The 24,618-nt window shown below is 41.3% G+C and overlaps 1 protein-coding gene across 2 annotated transcripts in view; it reads left to right on the top strand.

Annotated features, from left to right (window-relative positions):
* The window catches only part of MYRFL (myelin regulatory factor like), a 114,790-nt gene that overhangs the window by 71,424 nt on the left and 18,748 nt on the right, over window positions 1-24,618 (top strand). For both annotated transcript variants that reach the window (XM_024736972.1, XM_024736973.1), the window contains exons 12-15: window positions 3,876-3,984; window positions 4,765-4,874; window positions 21,103-21,266; window positions 21,900-21,963. In XM_024736972.1, coding sequence (XP_024592740.1) covers window positions 3,876-3,984; window positions 4,765-4,874; window positions 21,103-21,266; window positions 21,900-21,963 — 447 coding nt within the window. The remainder of the gene's footprint in view (window positions 1-3,875; window positions 3,985-4,764; window positions 4,875-21,102; window positions 21,267-21,899; window positions 21,964-24,618) is intronic.

Genomic DNA, 24,618 nt, shown 5'->3' with positions numbered 1-24,618 from the left:
TCTCTGGGGCTCATCTGGACACACATCTAAGACACAGAGACAATAAAGCAGATATGACTGAAACCTGTGAAACGGAGGCCCTGGGAAATGAGGTCAGCTTCGGGGAAGAGCAGTTTCACTTACCCAGACTTGGTGTTTACAGAGGTGATGATAGACTGGAGAGGAAATGCAGCTTTTACAAGCAAAAATTAGGGTGAAAAGGGTATGCTGCAAACCAAAGGGGCGTGAAGAACAGCAACGTCAATGCAAAAAAAAGGAAGTTGAACGTTGAATGCACCAAATTCTGTGGTGAAGGCTGAAAATAAGGCAGCAAACGGCTAAAAAGAAAAGGCAGGGGAAAAAAGATCAGTTAAGGTGAAATGCTCAAAGGTAATTTCTCCCAAGCGCACCAGCAGTAAACTAGTTAAAGACAAATGTGTGAAGAGCTCAAGAAAGTCAAACATGCAGTCTCCCCTCAGGGCCACGAGCCAAATGCAGAAGTTCAGGGTGAGCCAGTGCCATTCAAGCTGCTCCTGATGGGAGACTGATAGTCCGGGCTGCGGGCCATGGGTAATGAGATATCCCTTCCTGAACGGACTGGAGTTCACGGTCTACAATGTCTTCTCTGCGGTGAAAGGCTTGAGTTAAGATACAGAAACCTTGGGTGTGAGGCAGCATGACAGCGATGGCCCTTTGCATTCATGGTCAAAACTTTCCAAAATTGCTGTGGGCAAGATCAGATTAGACACCCAAATTCACTTCCTACCCTCTTACTCAGCACACATTGATGAGCAAGGCATGGCGTTGAGTCGTGGCCTTCGTACAGTTCTTAGTAGAGGATTACAAGGAGGCACAGTCCTTGCCTCAAGTGTTTTTCCTGGGCCAAGAGTACAGGCCATGGGGAGCATGCAATACAAGCAGTTTATATTTAGCTTTGGAAAGTCTACAACACAGCATTAGAAATCACAAGAGCATTTCCTTAGAAAAAGATTGTTACAGGTGTTTAGGTCCCCAAGCCAACCCTCAGAATTTTGTGTGGCCAAAAATCTGTCTGAAATATAGTGGTGGTAGTACTAGCGAACCTAACTGCTATGTCTAGGAATATGTCTTTGGGGAAAATGCAGTCAAGGATCCAACTTAGACAGCAGGGGTCATTTTCCCTCTGTGTAGCCTGGACAGTTGGAGTGAAGGGCACATCCTCCTCTGCTTTCCCCTTGCAGCAAAGGAACTGACACTGCCTCTGCTTTGGTCTCTGATGGGGCCTCATGCAGGAACCAAGGGGATAATGAGAAGCAGGCAAGTGGGCACGGGACCCCCAGAGTGTAGGGAGTGGGGAATAGGGCAGGGCCTGGCTAGTGCAAGGCCAGACTAGCCGGCTCCTGACTGACCCCCTGCCTTCGATTCTGTTAGCATCAGGGATTGTTCTGCCATTTCACTACCTCCATTCTTTCATTCCTTCTTGCCTTCATTCAAAGTTTGGGTGCCTGTTACCTGTCAGACACTGTGCTAGGCACTATGCAGGTCCTAAGACAAACAAAACACAGGCCTCACCCTCAGGAAAGGAACTTTCATTAAAATTTAAGCTCCAAATAAGAAAAACTCATTGAATCTCCAGGGCCTGGCATAGTATCTGGCACATAGTAGCTACTCATTAAATATTTGTTGAATGAATGTAGGAGCTCAGAGTGACAGGTGTATGCACAGGGCAATATGAGATTGTGACTGTTCCTTCCTAGCATGGCCTGCAAGGCCCTCCCTGCTCTGATCTTGATCTTTACAGTCTAGTCACGCCAAACCCTGCCTTGGTTGTGCAGGCATAATTCAGGGGATTTGCTGCCTCAGGACTTGGCTTATGGTGTTCTTTCTGCCCAGCATCCTTATCTTAGTCTTACCCTTTCCACCCTCTTCCCCACCCTTCATCTTTCCCTGACTAACTCCTATCTTAAAGTTATTAATTTATTTTATAAATATTAGTTAAGCACCTACTACATGCAAGGAATGGTGCTAGAAACCGGTGATGTGGTGACGAACAGAAAATCATGGCCTCAAACATGTCCTTGCCCTCATGGGGTGTTTATTCTGTAGGAGAAGACAGATAATAAAAGTGACTCACTAGTTGTCTGGTGATAACTTTGATTAATGCTATAAAGGAAAAGAAGGGGTGCCATTAGCACATAAGGCAGAGGGAAACTTCCTAGTCTTGGAGGTCAAGCAATCCTTCTCTGGTGAAGAGGTGTTTTAAATGGGGAGAGGTGGAGGTAGAGGAGTGGAAGGGAAGAGCTTCTGAGGCAGGGAAATGCCCTGAGCAAGGGCCTTGTAGTGAAAGGGGCAGAGCGTGTTTGAGAACTGAAACAAGCCGAGATCTCGGTTGGGCTTCACCATCTCTGGGAAGCCTTCTTTTACGGTCCCCTGATAATCTTTTAGGTGCTTCCTTGGCGTTGCCATGATTCTCTGTTCATAACTCCATCATCACCCTGCATTTCTCACATTGTAATATAATCTTATGGGATGAGTCTGTTTTCCTGTCTAGACCATGAACTTTAAAAAGGCAATCATTTTGAAGTTCCAACACTCAGGGTAGTGCCTGGTATGTTGAAGGTGATTGGTAAATATTAGTCAAATGAAGCAATGAATGAAAGAACTGAACCAAGCTTTTGATAACAGCAATGATCAAAACAGCAGTGAGCTCAAAATTAGACTCCCCAACAAGTACCTGAAGTAAAGTTAGTCCATTTATCCAGGTAAGCACAAAGTCACAACATTTGATAACCCACCAAACTGGTGAAGGAAAGAGAACCTTTATGATATTGGAGGAACTTTCCTGCTCACTTGACAGAGTGGGTCCAGGGAGGGCTTCAGGGCCAAAGCAAGGGTTTCTTAAAACAACAGAAATGCATTTCTGGTTGCTCCAACATATGGATGAATGTCCAGGCAGTATATTTTTAATTGCCAAGAGACCACTGGTTTCATAATCCAGTTATGTTCTCTAAAAGAAAATTTAAGGACCCACATAGGACTGCCAACTTTTTACTTGTGGAATAAGGTCGTTAAAAAAAAATCAATCATGCTATTACCATGAATTCATTAAAAAAAAAATAACCTCAAAAGGGAAGGCTTTGAATCAGCACATTTAGCTTTAGGAAAAATCCACTATATTGTCTTTAGTGTTATCATTTTGCTGGGACCCAGTGAAATTTTTTTTGAGGAACTTGCAGTGACAGTTGGGAGTGCTTTTAACTACCTGTAAGAGTGGCTGGCTCCAAGGAGGACACCATCGCTGACCAGGGTGGTCTGGGGGAGAAGCCATCTGTAGGAATGTAGCCTGGATTCTGAGGGACCAGCAGATGGGTAATCCAGGCTAGCAAACTGCCACTTGAAACAATTTTCTCCAGCAAGATGTCCATAAGCAATTCAATGATGTACGGTGTACCCATTCTTAATAGGTTGTTACTTAAACTAAGCACTGCATTTTTAATTTATAAACACAAGGTCAGCCTGTATTTCTTAGCTGCTTATATTGCATGCTCAATTGGAAATGATACCTTGCCATCCTGGACAGAAATTGTTTCTCTCCAAGGTGATCAACCCCCATTCCAGAAGGACGGTTCAGCTCTCAGTGGACAGAAGTGAGGCCAGAGTAATGAATGAGGGAGGTTTTGCCCTGTAATTTAGCCATATAAACTCTGGCTCAGTTTATAAGTCAGTGGATGGAAGTCGCCCACGTGAACCTTGAAACTTGCTTCTTGGAGGAGAAAAAGATAAATTTCTCTTAAAATAGTTTGGGCAAGAGGAAAGGACAATCCCATTCCCAACATTCTTCATCTCTCTGGGTCACTCTGGGCCTTGATTCGAATAGCAGATATCTAAGCGGGTGAAATCTGATCTTCTTAAATTAGGTTGACACAAATGAACAGCTGAGAAGAATAGCCCAAATGAGGATTGTCGAATACGACTACAAGCCTGAATTCGCATCTGCCATGGGAATAAACGCTGCCCGTCAAACAGGTACACAGCTCCCTTCTTAATTTTATATTGTCAGCTGTTAAAGTTCTAATTCCCTCTTCATCTGGAGGCTGTATGCTAGGGCACTTGACGACATCCTGTCGGTCTAACTTGTCGTCTGTGAAAGCCATAATCACCAGAGCAGGAAAAGTTAAAGAAACTTCTGTGATCTTTCCTCAACAGCCCCATCCCCACTCCTGCCCCCTAAGGTACTGGTGGAGGATTTGGAACACATTGTCTCCTTTCACTGGAGGCCTCTTGCTCGTGGGATGAGGGCCGAGGGGCGGATGGCAGCACAAGCTGTATGACAGGCAGCACTGGGCAGCATCGGGATAGAGAGGGAAGGTGGAGGGACAGGCAGGTCCGGGTCAGAGAAGTGCAGAGTGATGTTCATACTCCAGTCCAGGAATTCTAAAGAAAAAAAGGACCATTTAGAGGGCAGGGCCCTCCTGCAGAAAAAGAAAGAGAATCAAGCCCGTGCCCTAGCCTCATGTCTACGTACAGGGATCTGAAGGTACTTAACCCCTTCCAACATTCGGCTCGGAGTCTCAAGAAAGAGTGGAGAAAACAACACTCCCTCTTTTAATCCTCTAGTGGTCCTTGGCTCCAAATTCCTCCTTTGCTTTTTAAATGCCTCGTAGATCAAATGCTGAGGGGGGATAAGCATCTATTCGCAGAGGCATCCTGTGTAGTTGTCAGGGTTCCCATTCTGAGGTAGGCCTGGGAGGATTTTCTCCAGAAAGGTCTTTTCCTGACAAAACCTGTTGGAGTGTTTGTGTCTAGGGATGATCGCCCAGGAGGTGCGAGAGATCCTGCCCAGAGCCGTGAGGGAGGTTGGCCATGTCACCTGTGAAAACGGAGAGACGCTGGAGAACTTCCTCATGGTGGATAAGGTAACCCTATACAGATACCTACCCTAGAGCTCTAACCGCATGGGCGAATTCCCCTTCTGTGGTATCACAATGCACGGAACATCCAACCGGGAAGCGGGACAGTAAAAAAGAATTCTTCACTGAGTTGTAGAGTAAGTAGGTATCAGTTATCCCACACTGGTCCTAGGTACCAAAAAGGAGTCTCATAAGGGAAAAAGGAAAAAGGACTATGCAACAGTAAGCACTGGAGTCCAGTGAGTCCTGTGGGAGGAACACTGGCCCTGGGACAGTCCACTGAGCACAAGTGCCCTTCAAACAAGGACCAGACAACAGGAGAAATAGTGACAGCCAGTTCTGATTAGACTTTGTCTTGAAAAATGGAACTGAAACTTATGAAAGTGTCATTTCTCTCACATAATATCATTTAAGTTATAATTAAAACAATGTGCTCCTCCTTAGAAATGATTGAAGACTGAGTGAAGTGTTGAATTATTATTTTTTTTGCAGCATAGTTTTTCAACAAAACTATATGTTTAGCTTTCGCAGCACAATCATAAAGTGGGTCATTTTTACAAAGATATTCATGAGCCTCATCGTTTTTCCTCAGGGGCCTGTCAGAATTCTTTGATGTTCAGATCATTCTCTTTTGAAGGAATGTCACCATCCTCGTAGATATTTCCTCTTCGCTTGTTAAGGAGTCTAAGCCTGCCGTTTCCTCGCTTGAGGATGCTTTGGTTGTGACTTGAGCGGCTCTCTGAGATCACGTCTATTAATTCTGTGAAACCCTGCATGTTTTGCGAGGTTTGCAAATTCACTCTGCGGCTGATTTGCTTTATGTCACATTATTATATTTGATGCTGGAGGGAAGGCTGACAGGCATGGGGATTTCAGGGCAGTAGGTAGAGATGTTTGAGTGGAGACTAATTCATAGTTTGTCAGTTCCTCGGGGAAGTACTTCCCAAACTTCAAAGTGTACACGAATCAGTAAGGGAGTTATTAAAATGCAGATTCTGGTTAAGCAAGAATGGAGTGAGACCTGAGATCCTGAATTTCTGACCAGTCTCCAGGTGAAGCCAATTTTGCCAGTCCTGCTGGTCAGGAAGGCACACTTTGGGTAGCCAGGTAGCGGGTATGTCTTCATGTTGGGCCCTTCCACAGTCTTCTGCCTACAAGCTCTTGGACAACAAATACTTCGATAACAGCGCCGGATGGCCTGCTCACTGGGCCGCAAGGGCCAAGTGGCGGAAGTCAAGTTACTTCCTCCTGTCTCCCAGGACCACATCGTCCACAGAAGAAATTCTTTGGTCTCTCACAGCGAGGCTATCACTTCACTTGAGAGTTGTTACCATCAGAAATTTATCTTTTTTTAACTAAAATAATTGTTTTGGCCATGACATGCAGCGGGTGGGATCTTAGTTCCCTGACCAGGGATCGAACCTGGGCCCCAGCACTGAGCACGCCGAGTCCTAACCACCGGACCACCAGGGAATTCCCCAGAAATTTATTTTTAATAATAAAACACAAGTTTTTTTAATGTAATTTGTTTAAAATATAAACTATTTTATATATACTAAAATATAAGATATATTCAGAGGTATCTGTAAAATAAAGTCACCCTCACTCTCTTGCATTTTCATAAGCCTCCTAGGTTGAGAGAAAAGAGCAGAGGCACAGCTGTCAGCCTCAGGGTACGGCCTTGGGAGTGTGTCACCAGGCAGCCAAGGTGGGGCTCTTGGGGTTTCATCTGGTAGCAGCTGTATCACTTCTGGGTGTGGCCCTTCCCTAGAACACTCAGGAAAGAGATTTCTATGTTTCCTGTGTAGGTAACGCCTGCCCGGGGCCTTAGGACTGTCACTGTTGAGCAAAATAATTAGTTCTCCCCTGGCCCAGTGTTTTCCCGTTCCCAGGTGAGTTGAAGGGAGACAGTCAAGATGATTAGCAACAGGAGTTCCGAGGGCCAACCCCTCACTTTCCCAGGGGAGGTTACACCCGAAGTTCATGCCTAGGAAGCCAAGTGCAGAGACCTGGGAAAGCGGGGCGTGGCATTCCCGTTCCAGGCAGCCAGGTTCATTCATCACCTGAGGAGCAATCCATGCCAAGGGGGCACTGAGTTTATAAATAAGTAAAACTGACAGGAGTCCAGAATGGAAAAGGGGCGATTCTCTTAGTAACAGGATCTTGTAGTGATACAATCTATGGTGACGTCACTAAGGCCACACCTCCATACTCCGAAGGCAGGCTTTCTTCTTTGGCTCACTTCTGTGGATAGACTTCAGTTGCTGGTTTAATCCTCAACACTGTGGAATATCCCTCTTCTACATTATAAGTACTTCCCAGAATACCCTTTATTCTCTCATTAAGAACGCAGGGTATGTGGCTCCTGTTGTCCTGTGCTCTTTGTTAACTGATAAGAAAGATGTACAGATAACCTCTTGCTTTCCCGGACTCTTCCTTATTCACGTGGGCGCCATGGCAACCTTGATTGCCACGCCCAGGGCTGTTGGTTTTCAAGACCTTCGCTAGGATTTCCCAGGCTTTGTGTGCTATAGTAACAGGTGGAGATCCAATTAAGATAGTCTCTCCCTCTGCACTCCAGTTCTCTTCCCCCAAATGTCTCTTTTTTTATAAAGAAATTCTCATTGAAGCTAAAATGCAAACTAGAACATGGAAATGTTAAAATGTTGTGCTCCGTGACTGCTGTATCATTTCCACACGTACTTTGCAACGTGGTGCCGAAATAGGAAAGAGAATGGCTGGATCTTTACAGGCTGTCCATACAACCAGCGAATGCTGGAGATCAGCGATGTCGGCCAAAGTTGGTACAAGCCACTTTTTTCTCTTCTTAACAGGAGAAATGACCTTGAAAGATAAACTTCTCTTATACAGGGTGATTTACTGCTTCTCATAAATTTCTCATGGTTCGCGTGGCCCAGTGAAAGCTCAGCCAGGGGAGGTAGAGTGAAAGGACTCGGGGCTGATATGAGAGCAAGGGGGCCTTAGAGTGGACACCATCGTCTCCTCCTGCATTCGACCACTGGGGCTCTGCTTTTTGGCGTGTTCATCTATCTCTTTACTTGGCAACTTTAAAAATTTGTTTCTGTGATTATTTGGGAACAGGTGGTTACATTTCCTGAGCATTATTATTAGGTGTACTTGGTGTAAGAAAAATGCACACAGTAAATGTAAGAACTACCTTAAACAAATTCACAACCGAGTCTACGTAAAGATGAGGTTCATCTTATCATTCACTAGCCTTGAATAATCTGTATGTGCGTGTTTTTAAGACTGCATGTCACAAGCCACCCTGCCATAACTTAGTATGTGGCTACTTTTTACTCATTGATTCTATTTTTCCTGCAACCGTAATACGGCAGGGATTGTCTATTTGAGTCATGAAAGGGTAAATAACACTTGGTTCCTATCTTCAAGTAGCTGACAGTCTAAGCAGGATGATGTGACAGGTACACAAGAAATAATGCTCTAAGTTACAACGTGAGACGTAATAAATCTGTGGGATGCATCAAGTGCCGCATCAGTTCAGAGGAAGGAGAGAGGCCGTCTGGAGACTAGGCAAGTGTCAGATGGAAAGGAAGGGGGGAGATTGAGAGACAAGGGAAGGGAGACATTGGTGGACCGTGGGGACTGAGGGTGTAGCTGGCGGCAGTGGGGAGAGCATCACAAGAGGCCTCCCTAGCCTTCCTTTTTCTCATCCATGGGATCCAGTTAGACAAGTCCTGCTGTTCTTACTTAGGTACTATCTCTTGTATATCACATTCCTTCTTTATTCTCTTTATTTTCTCCATTTTTATCCCTAGCTATTATAACAACCTCCTAACTGACCTGCTAGCTGCCGGTAGGATCATTTTCCTTAAAAACAAAACAAAACAAAACGAATCTCTGATCCTATAATCTCCCTTTCCCAGTTTTGGCTCTTCACTGGCTTATTATTATAACCCTCCACAATCTGGGTGGAATCTTCTCTTTCTGACTCATTTCCTAACACTCACAACCCCCAACCCCAGACACCTTCAGAATATGATGCGTCTGTGCACGCACAGTCTTGTTCCTAGCTCCTCCCCCGCCAGCCTTTTTTCTGTTCCTCACACTCCAAGTTTGTTTCTGCCTCGAGCTGTTCTGTTGATTGTTCTCTGCCACGAAGACTCTCCCTTCAGATGATCTCATCATTTGGATTGCAAAGCAAGACCTTCCCTGACCACCTTGTCTAAAAGAGTCTCCATGGCACTCGATTTCACTTTGTAAGATCCAGGGCCACCACGAGGGTGTAGAGTGCCTTTGCAGTAATTAGAAAAAGGAGCTCCCTCTGGCTGGCGCAGACCTCGTCCTCCCCCTCAGCTGGGTCTCTGTGCAGGGGATACACTGCAAACTTGCTCACAGCAGCCTGGAGACTTCTGTCCCTAAGTGAAATGATCTTGTTTATTTGCCTACTTGTTTTTTGCCAGTCTCCCTGGGTAGTTGTATGAGAACAAAAAATCTTCTATATTTTTCAAAACTGTACCTCCAATACTTTATATGAGGTGTTAACCCCAGGGCTTAGAGTACTGGAGGAATTCAGCATATCTTGGTTGATTGAGTTAATGAATTCCGTGATGCCTGGATTGCTCCTGTCCTCACACTGCCTTAGGCCTCTGGATAGACAGCTTCTAGAGTATCCATCACATTGTGTTGTCATTCTCTATTTGGTATCTCCTCCACTGGACTGTGAGCTTCTTGAGGTCAGAGAATGTGTCTTGTCAATCCTGTGTTGTTTAGAACAGTATCTGATACCTCGTGGGTTCTCAATAAGACTTTACGTTAATGCATGACTGTTTGAATCTCAGTGAAAGGAAGAGACGTGGTTCTATCAACATAAGGGAGTTTGAAGGAGAAGTGGTTTTCTAGGGGAAAAGATGGGCTCAGTTTCGAGTTTGAGATGTCAGCTGAACATTCAGATGAAAACATCCAGAGGTGACTGGGAGTGTGGAACATGAGAGAGAAGTTGGGGGTCAAGGGGGAGCTACAGACAGGGGTGAAGATATTAATTCATAAGGAAAAGGTCATGGACGCAGGTCACAGATGGGAAGCCTGTGGCCCAGTCTGGCCTGCAGACGTTTTTCCCTCACAGTGTTTTAAAAATTTTCAAATGTGTTGCTTACCTTTAAAAATTAGGAGATCTTCACACAAATTTTGGATTTCCAGTTCCCTTGAAACATCAGATCTGGTGACGTGGTGCTGAGAAGCGACGCCCCCAGAGGGGCTTCGGCAGCCTCATATCTCTGCTTCCTGTTTTGTTTTTTTTCCATTTATTTATTTAATTTATTTTTGGCGCGTTGGGTCTTCATTGCTGCGCGTGGGCTTTCTCTAGTTGCAGTGAGCGAGGGCTACTCTTCCTTGCGGTGCGTGAGCTTCTCATTGTCATGGCTTCTCTTGTTGTGGAGCACGGGCTCTACACACGTGGGCGTCAGTAGTTGTGGCGCACGGGCTCTAGAGCACAGGCTCAGTAGTTGTGGTGCTCGGGCTTAGCTGCTCTGTGGCATGTGGGATCTTCCCGGACCAGGGCTTGAACCCATGTCCCCTGCATTGGCAGGCGGATTCTTAACCACTGCACCACCAGGGAAGCCCTCTGCTTCCTGTTACCTGCCTGGCCCAGCAGGCACTCGAGTTCGTATAGGATGAGAAACAAAGAGAGCTAAAGACAGCAGAACACTTCCAGGAGGGTCTATAGGAGAAAGAGAGGCCCTGGGAAGGCTGAAGGATTGGGTGAAGGTAGGAGGAGAACATGGGGCAAACACAGTGTCAAAAAGCCAAGTGGGCAGACAGGATCGATAAGGAAATGGGGAGGAGATGGAGGAGATGGGAGGAAAATGAACCTCACCAAAATCTCTTTGATGATTAAAAATTCCCTGATCGTACATGGCACACCAGTTTAAGAGCATGAATTTCAGCATCAGATAAAAGTTTGTCCAGAACTTGGCTCAGCCAGTTTGGGGGATTATAAGGTCATCTTTAAAGCTATTCAAAACAAATTATTTTATTCTTTACAGTTCTACAGTAAACTAACTTTAGTATGGTGAGTTGAAATTCTACCCTAATCACTTTTTCCCCCAATGAAGCGGTTGCTTTCATTAATGAATTTTTTTTAATGCAGATCTTCTTAGGACCACAACTTTTAGGTCCACAACACAGTATAACTGATAAATGGTTAATCGTTAATAAATTTTTTTCAGGTGCCGCTCAAAGATACCACCACTTTGGGTGTCACCGCTCAAAGATACCACCACTTTGGGTGTCTGTGAAATGACTTATTTTTTTTTATAGAGTGACAAATACTATTTTTCACTTTTAAATATAGAAAAACTGAGTTATAAAAAATTATATTAGTTTAAGTTCATATAGCCAGCCCAGAATCGAAATGGGTTTTTTTTAAAGGTCCGACTCAGCAGTTAGTTTAAAAGTCCCTTCTTTTCTCATCAAGAGAGGAAATAAAATTCGTTCATTAGTTGCAGTGATGTTCCCCACAGGAGGTTAGTATTCCCCGTTGCACTCACTGATTGATTTGACTCCAAGCCGAAGGATTAGAGTTAATATGCTATTAAAACCAACCCTGGATATTTTAACAACTGATCACCTGTTTGTAGATCATCTTCTTTCCCAGGAACTTCTTACACTGGGAGCAGGGAGAAAATTCTCTTGTTTCTAAATTTTAGAGAGAAATATGCCATTTATTGTTTTCTTGGAAAATTTCTTTCTGTAGTTATGTCTTCTTAAAAAGTAATTGCTATTTATTTTTTTCCATGCATTTAAACAAGATGGGTTGATGGATGGACAGATGGAGAGACGTGTGATCAAGGAAATAGAGCACTATGCTAATTGTGGAATTTACGTGGGGGGGTATATGGCCATTTACTCTACAATTTTTTAAAAACTTTTCTGTATGCTTGGAAATTTTAGTAATAAAATGTTGGGAAAAGAATAATTGTTCCAGACATCTAAAACTGCAATTTAAATATTGTGTCAGAAGATGATGGCAATGCTTTGAAAATCAGATAGCCCCGTTTATTCAGGCCTTCACTGACTGAGTACCTGGAATTTCACATTTTATTTACCAAAGTGGAATTAGGTTAAAATGGCTGAACTTATGCCAAAGTTTTCAAAGAGACTGTTTTTTTTAGTAATTTCTTATAGTCTTTAAGGATACTTCAGTCCCTTTCTGATGATGCTGACTTTTCTTCATCTGTGAAATCTGGCCACTAGGTCAGAACTGCTTCCTCCCTGTAGGTATAGTTTAGTTCCCTTGGGCTTCATCCATGAAGTTCCCAGTCTACTGAGCTTGGTCTCAGATATTCAGAGTCACTGCCTTCAAGCTATTCAAACTGAGTAAGATCACTGAGAGTAAGTAAATAAACTTTGGACTAGAGTGGTAGCTCTCAAGATGTGAAATCCCTTTCATTTTTTTTTTTTTCCTCCAGTAGATTTTCCTCTTTCCTCTTTATTATTGGAACTTTAGAGTGGAGGTACTACCCTCTTCTTTGTACTGCTCTTTTTCTTCATTACATTTTTTCTTCTCTGCATTCTCATTTCCTCTTCCATCCAACTCCCCACAACGATGGCAGCCACGCTAATGTGTTTCATATATATCCTTGGATAGTCAGGCTTTCTGGAACATTATTAGTGTTGTTTTTGAATCTGTCTTAAATTTCTTTGAATTATATACATCTGCTCGGAGTCTGATACGTGGAATTCCTTGGCATATGTCCTTACGTTCTCTTCCTCGAGTGATGGCCTCTTCCAACTCTGCTGACCACAACTGTGCAGTGATGAACGTTCTCACACAGGCCTCCTTGTGAACCTGTGGGAGGTTTTCTCTGGCACGCATACTGGAGGTGGGGTATAGGATACACACAGCCTTAATTCTATGAAATGCTGTCAGATTGTTGGTCAGCCCCAACTCATAACAGCAGCACATGAGGTTGACTGCTTCTCTGTATCCTCATCAACACCTGACATTATCAGACTTTCTAAATTTTTCAATTCTAATTGGGGTAAAGTGGTATCTTACTGTTTTAATTTGTCTTTCTCTGATGAGTAACTAAGTTGTGCATCTCTTTCTTATGTTAGCTCTTTAGATTTCTCCTTATATGAATTGTTTGGCCCAGTTTTCCATTGGGTTACCTTTTTCAGGATGAGAATATACTTTTCCACTTGATGCTGTTATTTTATTTTTTCCCAGTGCTCTCAAAGATAAAATAGACCAAATCTATAGCAATGGCTTAAGATAGTAACAGTTATTTTCTCTTTCAATGGTTTCCTTCCTGGTGCCAATTACAACTTAAAACTATATCATATACTTCTGGTTCACTTGCTCTTGGCCAGTCTCCCCACTAGGAAACATGCTCTATGAGGGCAGAGATCCTGTCTACCTTATCTAATTGTTTTCTCCCTGTACTTAAGACAGTGGTTAGCACATCATAGGTGCTTGATAAAGAACTATTGATTCTGTTCATTAGCTGAATATTGAGCTACGTGTGCCAGGTACTGAGTTGGCCCTAAGACACTGCCCTCAAAAGGAGCTCATTGGTCACCCAGAAAGAGAAGAAATCAAAGAATTACAATAAACAGTGCCATGTGTTCAACTGGAAACTTGCCTCAGTCAAAGGACTCAAGCCCTTCCACAGAAAATTATGTTTAAACTGAGATAACAAAAATTAAGCAAGAGTTCTAAAGCAAACAAAGGGCAACAATTAAAACACATAATTTGAAACAGTTTTATGAACTTGTGCTCTCCCCATTTAAGGCAGAGGTCAAAATACAACATCCAGGGAAATGAGCCCAGCAGTTGTCTTCTTTGCAAGAGAACTCTGCATGGGAGGGAAAGCTCACCTCCAGGGATCTGTGGGAAGTTCAGCTGAAGTCTGAGCTCCTACACCATCTCGGCAGCCTGCTTTTCTGGTTTGAGGATTCTAGTTTTTTTTTTAAATCCATGTCAAGGCCTGGTGAGCTTTGTACACTCTTGGACAAAGATCTAAAGCTGAGTTTATCCAAAGCCTAAACAATTGCCAGGCACACCCATTGGCTAAAAGACCGTTTTTCTCCCTTTGACAATCACTTTCATAATACTCAATTACAGGCTGTTTTAGTCCCATGATTTTATCATAAAAACATCAGTCCATGCAACATCAGATGCCACAAGGAGAGATTTTCAAGTCTGTGACTCTCACTGGAAAAGAAAGAAGAGCCTATTTCAACTTCTCAAAGCATTCTTTGCTCTCAGGCTTTGTTACCCTTACTCTGTTTTTGGACAGAGGACAAGCTGTAGTTCCCAAAGAGAGGAGAAATCAAGTCCACTGCCTGGCTGCTCCCCAGCATTGGGGCTCATTTATCGTCAGTCCTGCAAGGGACCCAGGAGCTTGCAAACTGCCTTCTACAGAGTCTAAGTGTTTCCTAGGCGATGAAGGGGAACTGAAGGGACGGTCATCTGTTTCCATCAGTGGAGGCCACGTGGCTGGTTACAAGAGAGTCACTAGCCCATCGCACTGAGGATGTTGAACACTAGTGTTTCTTTCCTTAATTCAGCTGCATTTCCTAACGTGGAAAGGGAATTTGGAATATAGACTTTGCTTTTCTGAGAAAAACCTCAGGTAAAAAAAATAAACTGGACGTTTGGCCACTTTCTTCAGTTTCACCAGAGAGCAAGGTTATGAGTGCCTCAGGGCATGCATCACCACTGTGAGAATATTCACTCATTTAATCTTCAAGTCTGTCCTGTGTTACTGCCCTGTGCTGGAGAATCTGCTGTGGACAAGAGGCCGGCCCTGTCTCCAGGGGTTTATAACACTGGTAAACATGACACCAAGTAAAAGGAAGGTGGGCGGAGAGGGAGGACAGCTGGTTTAGGCAGAGGGAGCAGGCAGAGACGAGGGGATACATGATCCGTGTTCTGTGACTGGCACAAGGTTCAATATGATTAGAGCACAGCGTGTGAAGGGGGCTATGTGAAAGGAGAGGCTTCAACAGAGACACACTTTAAGCTAAATAATGTCTCTGATTTCACAAACACCTCCCTGTTTTCCTGTGCACTTATACTTGCCAAACTGCCCTACGTGTCCTTTCAAAAAATATGCTCACGCTGTCCATAAGTCCCCTCACCCCAAAGCAAGTCTTTTAAACAGTGGGTGAAAATTCGCATGTGATTTGAAGCAGTTGCCATTGCCCCCAAACCCAATCTCATGAGCAATTTTTGGTGGCAAGCTGGTTTAATCATTTTTACATCACAATTATAAAGCTGCATTTTAGTTGAGGTAGTGGATTCCATTTGAAATGGTTAATAATAACTGGACAGAGTTGATTAATTAAATTAGATTCAATTATAAAATAGTTCTTAACCAACAGTGGGTGTCAGATGGGGAAGCTTTTCAAAATGCCCCAGCCTTATGCCCTTCTCTGTCCTAACGAATACGAACCTCTATCTGCGAGTTGGACACTTAGAAAAAGTTCCTGAGGCATCTAGGTGCACATTTGTGGTTAAAATGAACCCATGGAGACCTCACCACTTGCATTGAAAAGGTTATTTTCAGAAAACTCTAGATTATGTTTTTGAACATATTTGTACTGACTTTACTGTGATGATAGAGGACAAGAAATCAGAAGTCTTTTAATAAGAAGCAATCCCAATAACATGTCCTAGAAATTAATTTTTTTGGTAACCTCCGATTGGATCCATAAAGTCAGGGCCATCATTACTATCAGGAAGGTAGTAGTAAATTCCCTCTCCACCTCTGTTTCCTCTTAGATAGGAAAACACATGAATTATCTTCTTGCCCGTTGAATCTACTGGGAAGATGTATGGTGTTGGCATATTTGAGTTGCAGAAATCAGAGCTGGCTTTTCATCATTATTGACACATAACTGGACAATTGCAGCGATTGCTTCTATGCCATTAGCAGCATTAAAAGTCCTATGGGGAGACATGGCAGAAAGAACTGACTGTGGTTTAGAGGGGACATTAATATCATTCTCCACTGTCTGCTTTGGTTTGAGCTAAATCACAAATTACTGTATCAAGCAAACATTTTTTTAAAAGAGGGAGGAAAAAAGGGAGCCAGTTGCCAAGAAAAATTAAAAATATTATTAGGTACGGTAGTGCCAGTGAGGATGGAGAGAAGTAGGTAGATTCAGGAGATTTAGGATGTTGAACTGACAGCACTGTGTGATGGATTTCCTGTGGGGGAAGGAGTCAGAGATGATGGCTGGGAACCTGTGCTGGACTGCTGGGTGGACATCGACTGACCATGTGACCGACTCTAAATATTACAGTTATAATTCTACTATAAGGCTTTCTACTAAACACAGTAAATAGTCATATGACATTTACTATGATTTACAACCATAGAAAGTCATTCTTATCTTCATGATTTCTGCCTTATTTTTATAAAACAAATTTATAAGGAAAATCTATACCAGAATTAGAAAATTTAGAACAGCTTGTGTCAAGAGATTTTTTTTTTTGCTTTGTTTTTGTTTTGTGATTTATTTATTTTAAAAAATTTTTTTTTTTTTTTTTTTTTTTTTTTTTTTTTTTTTTTTTTTTTTTATTTTTTTTTTTTTTTTTTTTTTTTTTGCTGTACGCGCAGGCTCAGCGGCCACGGCTCACAGGCCCAGCCACTCCGCGGCATGTGGGATCTTCCCCGACCGGGGCACAAACCCACGTCCTCTGCATCGGCAGGTGGACTCTCAACCACTGCGCCACCAGGGAAGCCCTTATTTTTTTAACATTTTTAATGAAAAATTTCAAACATATACAAAATAAGAGAGAATAGTAATGAAACACATTTATACATTTCACTCAGATTCCAGTTATTAATTCACGTCCAATCTTGTTTTATTTAAACTCTCCTCCTATACAGCTACATTTTTTTAGCTTTGTTGAGATAAAATTGACATACAGCACAGGGTAAGTTTAAGGTGTACAATGTGATGATTTGATAAACTTATATATTGCAAAATGAGTACCACAATAAGGTTAGTTGACATACACATCGCCTCATATAATTACATTTTGTGTGTGTGTGTGGTGAGAACATTTAAGATTTACTTTCTTACCAACTTTCAAGTATATAATATCGTATTGTTAATTATAGTCACAATGCTGCACATTAGATCCCCAGAATTTATTCATCCTAAACTGAGTTTGTACATTTTGACCAACATTTCCTCATTTCCCCCACTATCTCAACCTTTGGCAACCACCAATCTATTCTGTTTCCACATATAAGTGATATTATACAGTACTTATATTTCTGTGTCTCACGTATTTCACTTAGTATGACACCTTCGAGGTCCATCCATGTTGTCACAAATGGCAGAATGTCCTTCATTATCATAGCTGAATAATACATATGTATATATATATACACACACACACACTCTTTCTTCATCCGTCCACTGATGGACACTTAGGTTATTTCCATATCTTGGTTATTGTGAATAATGCTGTAACGAACATGGGGGTGCAGATATTTCTTTGAGATAGTGATATCATTTCCTTTGGACATATACCCAGATATGGGGTTGCTGGATCATATTCATATGGTAGTTCTATTTTTAACTTTTGTATAACTTCCAAGCTGTTCGCCGTGGTGCCTATGCCAATTTACATTCCCACCAACAGAAGGATTCCCTTTTTTCCAGATCCTTGTTATCTCTTGTCTTTTTGATAATAGCCATCCTAACAGGTGTGAGGTGATATCTCATTGTGGTTTTTATTTGCATTTCCCTGATGATTAGTAATGTTGAGTGTCTTTTCTTTTCTTGTACATGTTGCCCATTTGTATGTCTTCTTTGGAAAAATATTTATTCAGGTTTTCTGCCCGTTTTTAAACTGGAATATTTGTTTATTGCTATTGAGTTGTATGCATTCCTTATATATTTTGAATATTAAACCCTTATCAGGTATATGGCTTGCAAGTATTTTCTCCCATTCAGTAGATTGCCTTTTACTTTTGTTGGTTATTTCTTTTGCTACACAGAAGTTTTGGTTTGATAGTCCCACTTCTGTTTGTTTGTTTGCTTTCGTGGATTGTACTTTTGGTCTTGTCCAAAATATGGTTGCCAAGACAAGGAGATATTTCCCTATGTTTTCTTCAAGGAGTTTTACAATTTTACGTTTTACATTTAAGTCTTTAACACATTTTGAGTCAATTTTTGTAAGTGGTGTAAGATAAGAGGTCCAATTTCTTTTGCATGTAAATATCAGATTTTCCCAACACCATTTATTGAGGAAAATATCTTTTCCCCATTGAGTATTCTTGACTTCCTTGTCAAATATTAATTGACTGTATGTGTGTGTTTATTTCTGGGCTCTCAGTTTTGTTCCATTGGTCTATGTATCTGTTCTTATGCCAGTACCATACTGTTTTGATTATGATAGCTGCTTTGTATTATAGTTTGAAATCAGGAAGTGTGATGCCTCCAGCCTTGTTCTTTCTCAGAATTGCTTTGAATATTTGGGATCTTTTGTTGTTCTGTACCAATTTTATGATTAGTTTTTCTAGTTCTGTGAAAAATGCCATTGGAATTTTGACAGAGATTGCGTTGGATCTATAGATGGCTTTGAGTAGGATGGACATGCTAACAATGTTAATTCTTCCAATCCAAGAGCACAGGATATTTTTCCATTTATTTGTGTCTTCATCATTTCTTTCACCAATGTCTAATAATTTTCAGTGTACAGATGTTTCACCTCATTGGTTAAATTTATCCCTAAGTATTTTTCATTGTTTTGAATGCTATTGTAAATGGGATTCTTTATTTCTTTTTCAAATTGTTCATTATTAGTGTATGGAAACTAGCTTATTTCTGTAAGTTGATTTTTCATCCTACAACTTTACTGAATTCACTTATTAGTTCTATTTTTTGATGGCGTCTTTAGGATTTTCTGTATCCAAGATATCATCTTCAACAGAAACAGTCTTACTTTTTCCTTCCCAAATTGGATGCCTTTTATTTCTTTTTATTGTCTAGTTGCTCTGTCTAGGACTTCCAGTACTGTGCTGAATAGAAACAGGGAGAGTGGGCATGTCTTGTCTTGTTCTTGACCTTAGAGGAAAAGCTTTCAGCTTTTCATCATTAAGTGTACATGTTAGTTGTGGTCTTGTCATATATGGCTTCTATTATGTTCAGGTATATTTTATCTATACTTAATTTGTTGAGAGTTTTCATCATGAAAGGATGTCAAATTTTGTCAAAATCTTTTTCTCCATCTATTGAAATGACCATATAATTTTTATCCTTCATTTTGTTAGTGGAGTGTATCACATTGATTGATTTGCATATATTGAGCCATTCTTGTATCCCAGGAATAAATCCTTCTTGATCATGACATATGATTCTTTTAATGTATTGTTGAATTCAGTTTGCTAATATTTTGTTGAAGACTTTTGCATGTATGTTCATCAGGGATATTGACCTGTAATTGTCTCTTCTTGTAGTATTCTTATCTTGCCTTGGTATCAGGGTAATGATGGCCTTTTAAAATGAGTTTGTAGTGGATGGAGTTTCCATTTTTTGGAGGAGTTTGAGAAAGATTTGTATTAATTCTTTAAATGCTCATCTTATTGTTTTCTAGCTGTTTTGTAGTTCATTTGTTCTTTTCTTCCTTCTTTGCTGTCTTCGTTTGTGAATCAGTGATTTTTGTAGTGTTATGCTTTGATTCTCTTCTCTTTACCTTTTGTGTATCTACTGTAGGTTTTGCTTTGTGATTACCATGAGGCTTACATAAAATATTTTATAGATTTAACAGTCTATTTTAGGCCAATAACAATTTAACTTTGATCACATACAAAACTTCCCTTTTACTCCCCCCCCCACCCCATGTTTTATGCTTTTGGTGTCATAATTTACCTCTTTTTATGTGTGTACCAATAACAGATTATTGAAGCTATAGTTATTTTTAATACTTTTGTCCTTTAACCTTTATGCTAGAGTTAAGTGATTTATACACCATTATATAATGGTATTAGAGTATTCTTAAACTGACTATATACTTACCTTTACCAGTGTGTTTTATACCAGTGTGTATGCCTTTAAACTCTATGAACTAAGCCTTAAATCTATAACATTCAGCTTTTGAATCCTTTCCAAGTGGTTGCTTTACAGTGTTTGAAACCCAGAAAACTTCGGTTTGCATGATGAGAATCTCAAAGACACACAGCCCTGAGTTTGATCCCCAGCCACAAAACAGTCTTTCTGTTTTGGCCTTGAGCTCATCACTTTACAACAGTGGACCAGCCTCTATGAGCCCCAAAGAGTGCCATGACATTCTAAACTTGTAAACAGAGGAGGGTGGGGGAAGAGGAGTGGTCATGGGATTGGGGTGTGAGTTGATGAGAGCTTTCCAGGATTTTTGTATGGCTAAGAGACAGACACACATGTTCCCAAAACAACTGACGTGTGTGGGTGGGGGAAGGGGTGTCTGGATCCCTGTGGTTTTGGTTGATCTCTCCTTTCTTGCTCTTTCTGACATGTCAGTAACTTTCTTTGAATAGGAAGAATTAAGTGCTGTTGTTTTAAATTTTGTTTAAGCTAAAATGTAAATTGCATGTAATAGCTTATGGGATATTAAGACAGAAATCAACATCTCAAGAATCATCCTCTCATTTACAAATGAAGAAACTGAAGCTCAGAGAAGTTGTTACATTTTACCCAGGATCTCACATCTAGCAGGTGGCAGAACTCTGAGAAAAGCCCAGGTCTTCTTTCCTCCCTCCTTCACCTGAGCAATTTGATGCACATTTTACCAGGGAGAACTGGAGTCATTCCTTCTTGATTTAGTGATGCAAACACAAATCAACATTCAGAAGCCTGTTCTGACTTTCTTTACATGAGTTTTAAATAGAGCATAATGGCCACTGAAAATAAATCTTTGGATTGGAAACTTGACAGTGTCCTTCAGCTCTGTTCTCTCTCTTGGAATACAAGGACATATTTCCATTTTATTGCAAATTGAACATAAGCAGTTTTACTACATAGCCAGAAGTTTGGCAAGACCACTTTAAATTTCAAGCCTCCAGATTTATCTTGAATGAACTTGAGGCTATGTGTGTGTGTGTGTGTGTGTGTGTGTGTGTGTGTGTGTGTGTGTGTGTGTATGTATGTAGCCATTTTCAATGGAGTTTTCCAACTGTCTTTGGTTGGGCCATGGACAGTTGTCTAGTGGTCTCAAACTGTATGTGCTCTGAATTATTTTCATTTTTAGGACCAGATCTTTATGGAAAATGTGGGTGCAGTGAAGCAGCTTTGCAAACTAACCAACAACCTTGAAGAAAGAATAGAAGAGTTAGAAATATGGAACAGAAGACTGGCCAGGCTAAAGCAGCTCAGTAGTTGGAAGTCCTCCGCCAGTGAAGTGAGCTCGATCAGGTACTTCCAGGATTGCCATAGAAATCTGGAGAAAGGAGAGAATGGAGTCTTTCCATAACTAGATCACTCTGAATGGTTTGTTCTACCAAGCAGCAACCATTACTTTCTTTTAATTAAGTCCCTATTCTTCTTTCAGAATGTTTTGGAACACAGTTGTTTTATGTGATAATTTTCTTATTTTTTCTGTTGCTGCTTTTAAAATAAAACAAAATATAATGCATCTGTTTAAGAGCAGTGATTATAGGAAGTGCTACATTTTAACAAAAGGGTGGCCTTTCCTTTAAGGAGGAAAGGTGGCCATTTCTAAATTTAGAGAACCATGTTTGGTCCTCAGGGAAAAAACTTTTATTCTATTTTTTTTATTACTTAAGGAGGCACGTGCACATTTTCTGGGATATATTTTGAGAAAAAGGGAAATGTTAACTTTTAATGCATTTATTTATACTTACTAAGTTTCTTGTACACTAAAAGAACTCTCAATTGCCTCGACTCTTCCTTTTTTAAATTACCACTGAATAATAATAATAATAATAAAAAAGCATACTGCTGTGTTAGTGACAGCCTGGGCCTTTGTCATATAACTCTTGGAGAGGCAGCTGAATCAAAACTAATTTTCTCTTTCTCTTTTTAAAGCAAATTTAGCAGAGCTCTTAGTGCATCTTCTCCAAAAAGGACCATTCCCCAAAAATCCAGCAAGGTAAATAGACTTAAATTTATAATGAACAGAGGTGATATTTTCTATTCAAATAGTCTTTAGAAAAATTGATCAGGAGTTTTTTTCTTCATTTATTTGTTGACGGGTTCCCTAGGCATCCTTATGCACTTAAGGCATTTAAATATTATCCTTTTAATAGATATTAACTGGTTTTTCAAAGAGGAGTTTGTAGAGATATGAGTATAGAACCTGTTCATTTCAGAAATATTGTTCTGCCGCTTTTTGTGTATATAGTCCCCATCAGGTGAAATTCATCAGCAGATGACTCTGGGCTGCAAGATCTGTGTGGATGCCTTGACTCGACTCAGGCCCTTATCTTTGTCTCCAGAAGATCTCAAAGGGATGTCAGTTAATCCACAAATCCCTCTTTTCCCTTTGATATTTAGTACTATATATGCAAATGGAGACTAGGTATTCACTTGCTTGCAAAGGATAAAATGTGACAGCTTTATTAATGAACAGAACATTTCATCAAATAGGATAACATTTACATTAAAGGTAAAGGTTAATCATTTAACTTAAAGGACACCCTCTCCATTGCAGAGAAGTGTCAGTGAGGGAGAAGCGGCAATACTCTCTTTCTAGCTGCCATTCATAGATAGCTGTGAACCTCAGCTCGCTCCCTCAGATCCACTAGTTTTCCAAAGGTGGCCTTTCCCGGAGGAAGATATTTATGACCTTAACCTATATCCTGTTACGGGCTGACCTGATGTTTGGGCCATTGTCCCAATTTACTCGCTACTCCTCATGTTGTACATCACTGAACTATTCTAAGAGGGTTTAGAAAGTTTAATATTCTACTAAAAACTACTAAAATGTTATGCTGTGGACAAGCTTCTTGCTATACCAATAGGCATAAATACATGGATAAATGTATATGTAGAAGTGTTTTGGGGCAAGTTTACTTAATTGCATTGGGAAACAGATAATAATAATGTCTACCTTACAAAGAGTATTGATAGGATTAAATGAGCGAAAGCCCTTAGCACAATGCCCAGCACATAGCAGGTTGCTCAATAAACACAAAATACTAAAAATATTGTGTAGGGAAGGTGCTCTTTGTACTAACCAGTTTGAAAGGGGATAGAGGGAATTGTATCTACATCCATGGAGGCCCTGATTGGTACAATTTGGTGCCTGTGCAACCTCTGTAGCGCCCATCTTGCACACAAAGAATCTTTATTTTGCAGTTTTCTCAGAATATTAACTAGAACATACGGTCCATGAGAACAGGCTCTGTGTCAGCCTTCCTCACTCTGTGTCCCCAGGGACAGACACAGAGCAGGTACTCAAGAAATATTTGTCAAATGAATGAATGAATGGAGAGCCCAGTCTGAAAATATTCCCTGAAGGCTCACAATCTAAATTTAAAGCATTAAGAGATTCAGTGTCTTGGGTGTATGGGTGGTGGGGGAGTTGGGGTGTGGACACAGGCTCAGGGACTTATATGGACATCCAGACATTAAAGAGTACCCATTTAATTCAGAGACTTCATGCAGTCACTGTCCTACGCCCCTGTGCATGCAAAAGTTAGTAAGATGTGGCCCCTTCTAAAGAATTGTAAGGTAGCCAGGGAAGATCAGAAGAGAATACAAAGAACAGTTGTACCCGGATGTGATAAATATTGCAGAGGCTCAGAGCACCGTGGGAGTATCATGGGACCCGGGCCTTCAAGGGGGCGTAAGCTTTGGCTAGAAAGTAACAGGTGCTGCTGGAGAGGTTTCAGATGGAATGGCACAAGCCAAGGTCCGGGAGCTGGCACCAGCTTCCTTGAAGGACTAGGTGGGAGTTTGTTAGGGAGGAGAGTAGAAGTTAAGGCTGAAAATATGTCAGGCTCAGTTTCTGGATCACCAGTTAAGGAGTTCATTTGGCAGCCATGAAGACTTTTTGAATAATAACAATAATATCTAAGTTGTATAGTGTATCCTTTCTTTACAGACAGAAAAGGGAGGCAGCATGGCATTGGGGTTAAGATCACAGATTCCGGAACCAAGTGTTTTTTGGTTCAAATCCTGGCTCTGTGACTTACTAGCAGTGTGATCTTGAGTAAGGAACTTAGCCTTCCTGGGACTCATGTTTTCACATCTCTAAAATAGGGATGATAACAGTACTTGCCTTATAGAGTAGTTGAGGATTACTGTGAGGTTAAATAAATTAGCATACATAAAGCACTCAAAAGAGTGTGTGGCACATAAGTGCTATGTAAGTGTCCACTGCTATTTAGTATTTTCAAACCCTCTATTTCAGTGGTTCTCATACTTTGGCATGTATCAGAGTCTTCCAGGGAGCTTGATAAAATACAGGTAATGGTGGTGTTTTGCTCTCCCTGTACTATCTTTCTAGGAGGTTTTGGCTGTTTCTCCGAGGTTAACTTGCCCTTCCATACACCAACCCCCTAGGTAACCTTTATTCCTCAAAGCCTCCAAGATCCTTGGAGCATTGAAACACAAGCGTACGGGTGGAGAGTGGTCCTCCTGGGTTGAGTGGGGACATTAATGAGCAAAGTGCTGGCTATGAGCAGTTGGTGGGCTTTACCTGATGGTGAGAAGCCTGGCTGGGCCAATGCTGGTCAAGATGATGCTCATTCTGGAGGAAGATTAAGGTCTCATCCACTCCAAAGGGTTCCTCTCCTTTCCT

Source organism: Neophocaena asiaeorientalis, unplaced genomic scaffold (assembly GCF_003031525.2).
Source record: "Neophocaena asiaeorientalis asiaeorientalis breed wild unplaced genomic scaffold, Neophocaena_asiaeorientalis_V1.1 scaffold134, whole genome shotgun sequence".
NCBI lineage: Eukaryota > Metazoa > Chordata > Mammalia > Artiodactyla > Phocoenidae > Neophocaena > Neophocaena asiaeorientalis.
This window is presented reverse-complemented; position numbering and strand designations above follow the sequence as displayed.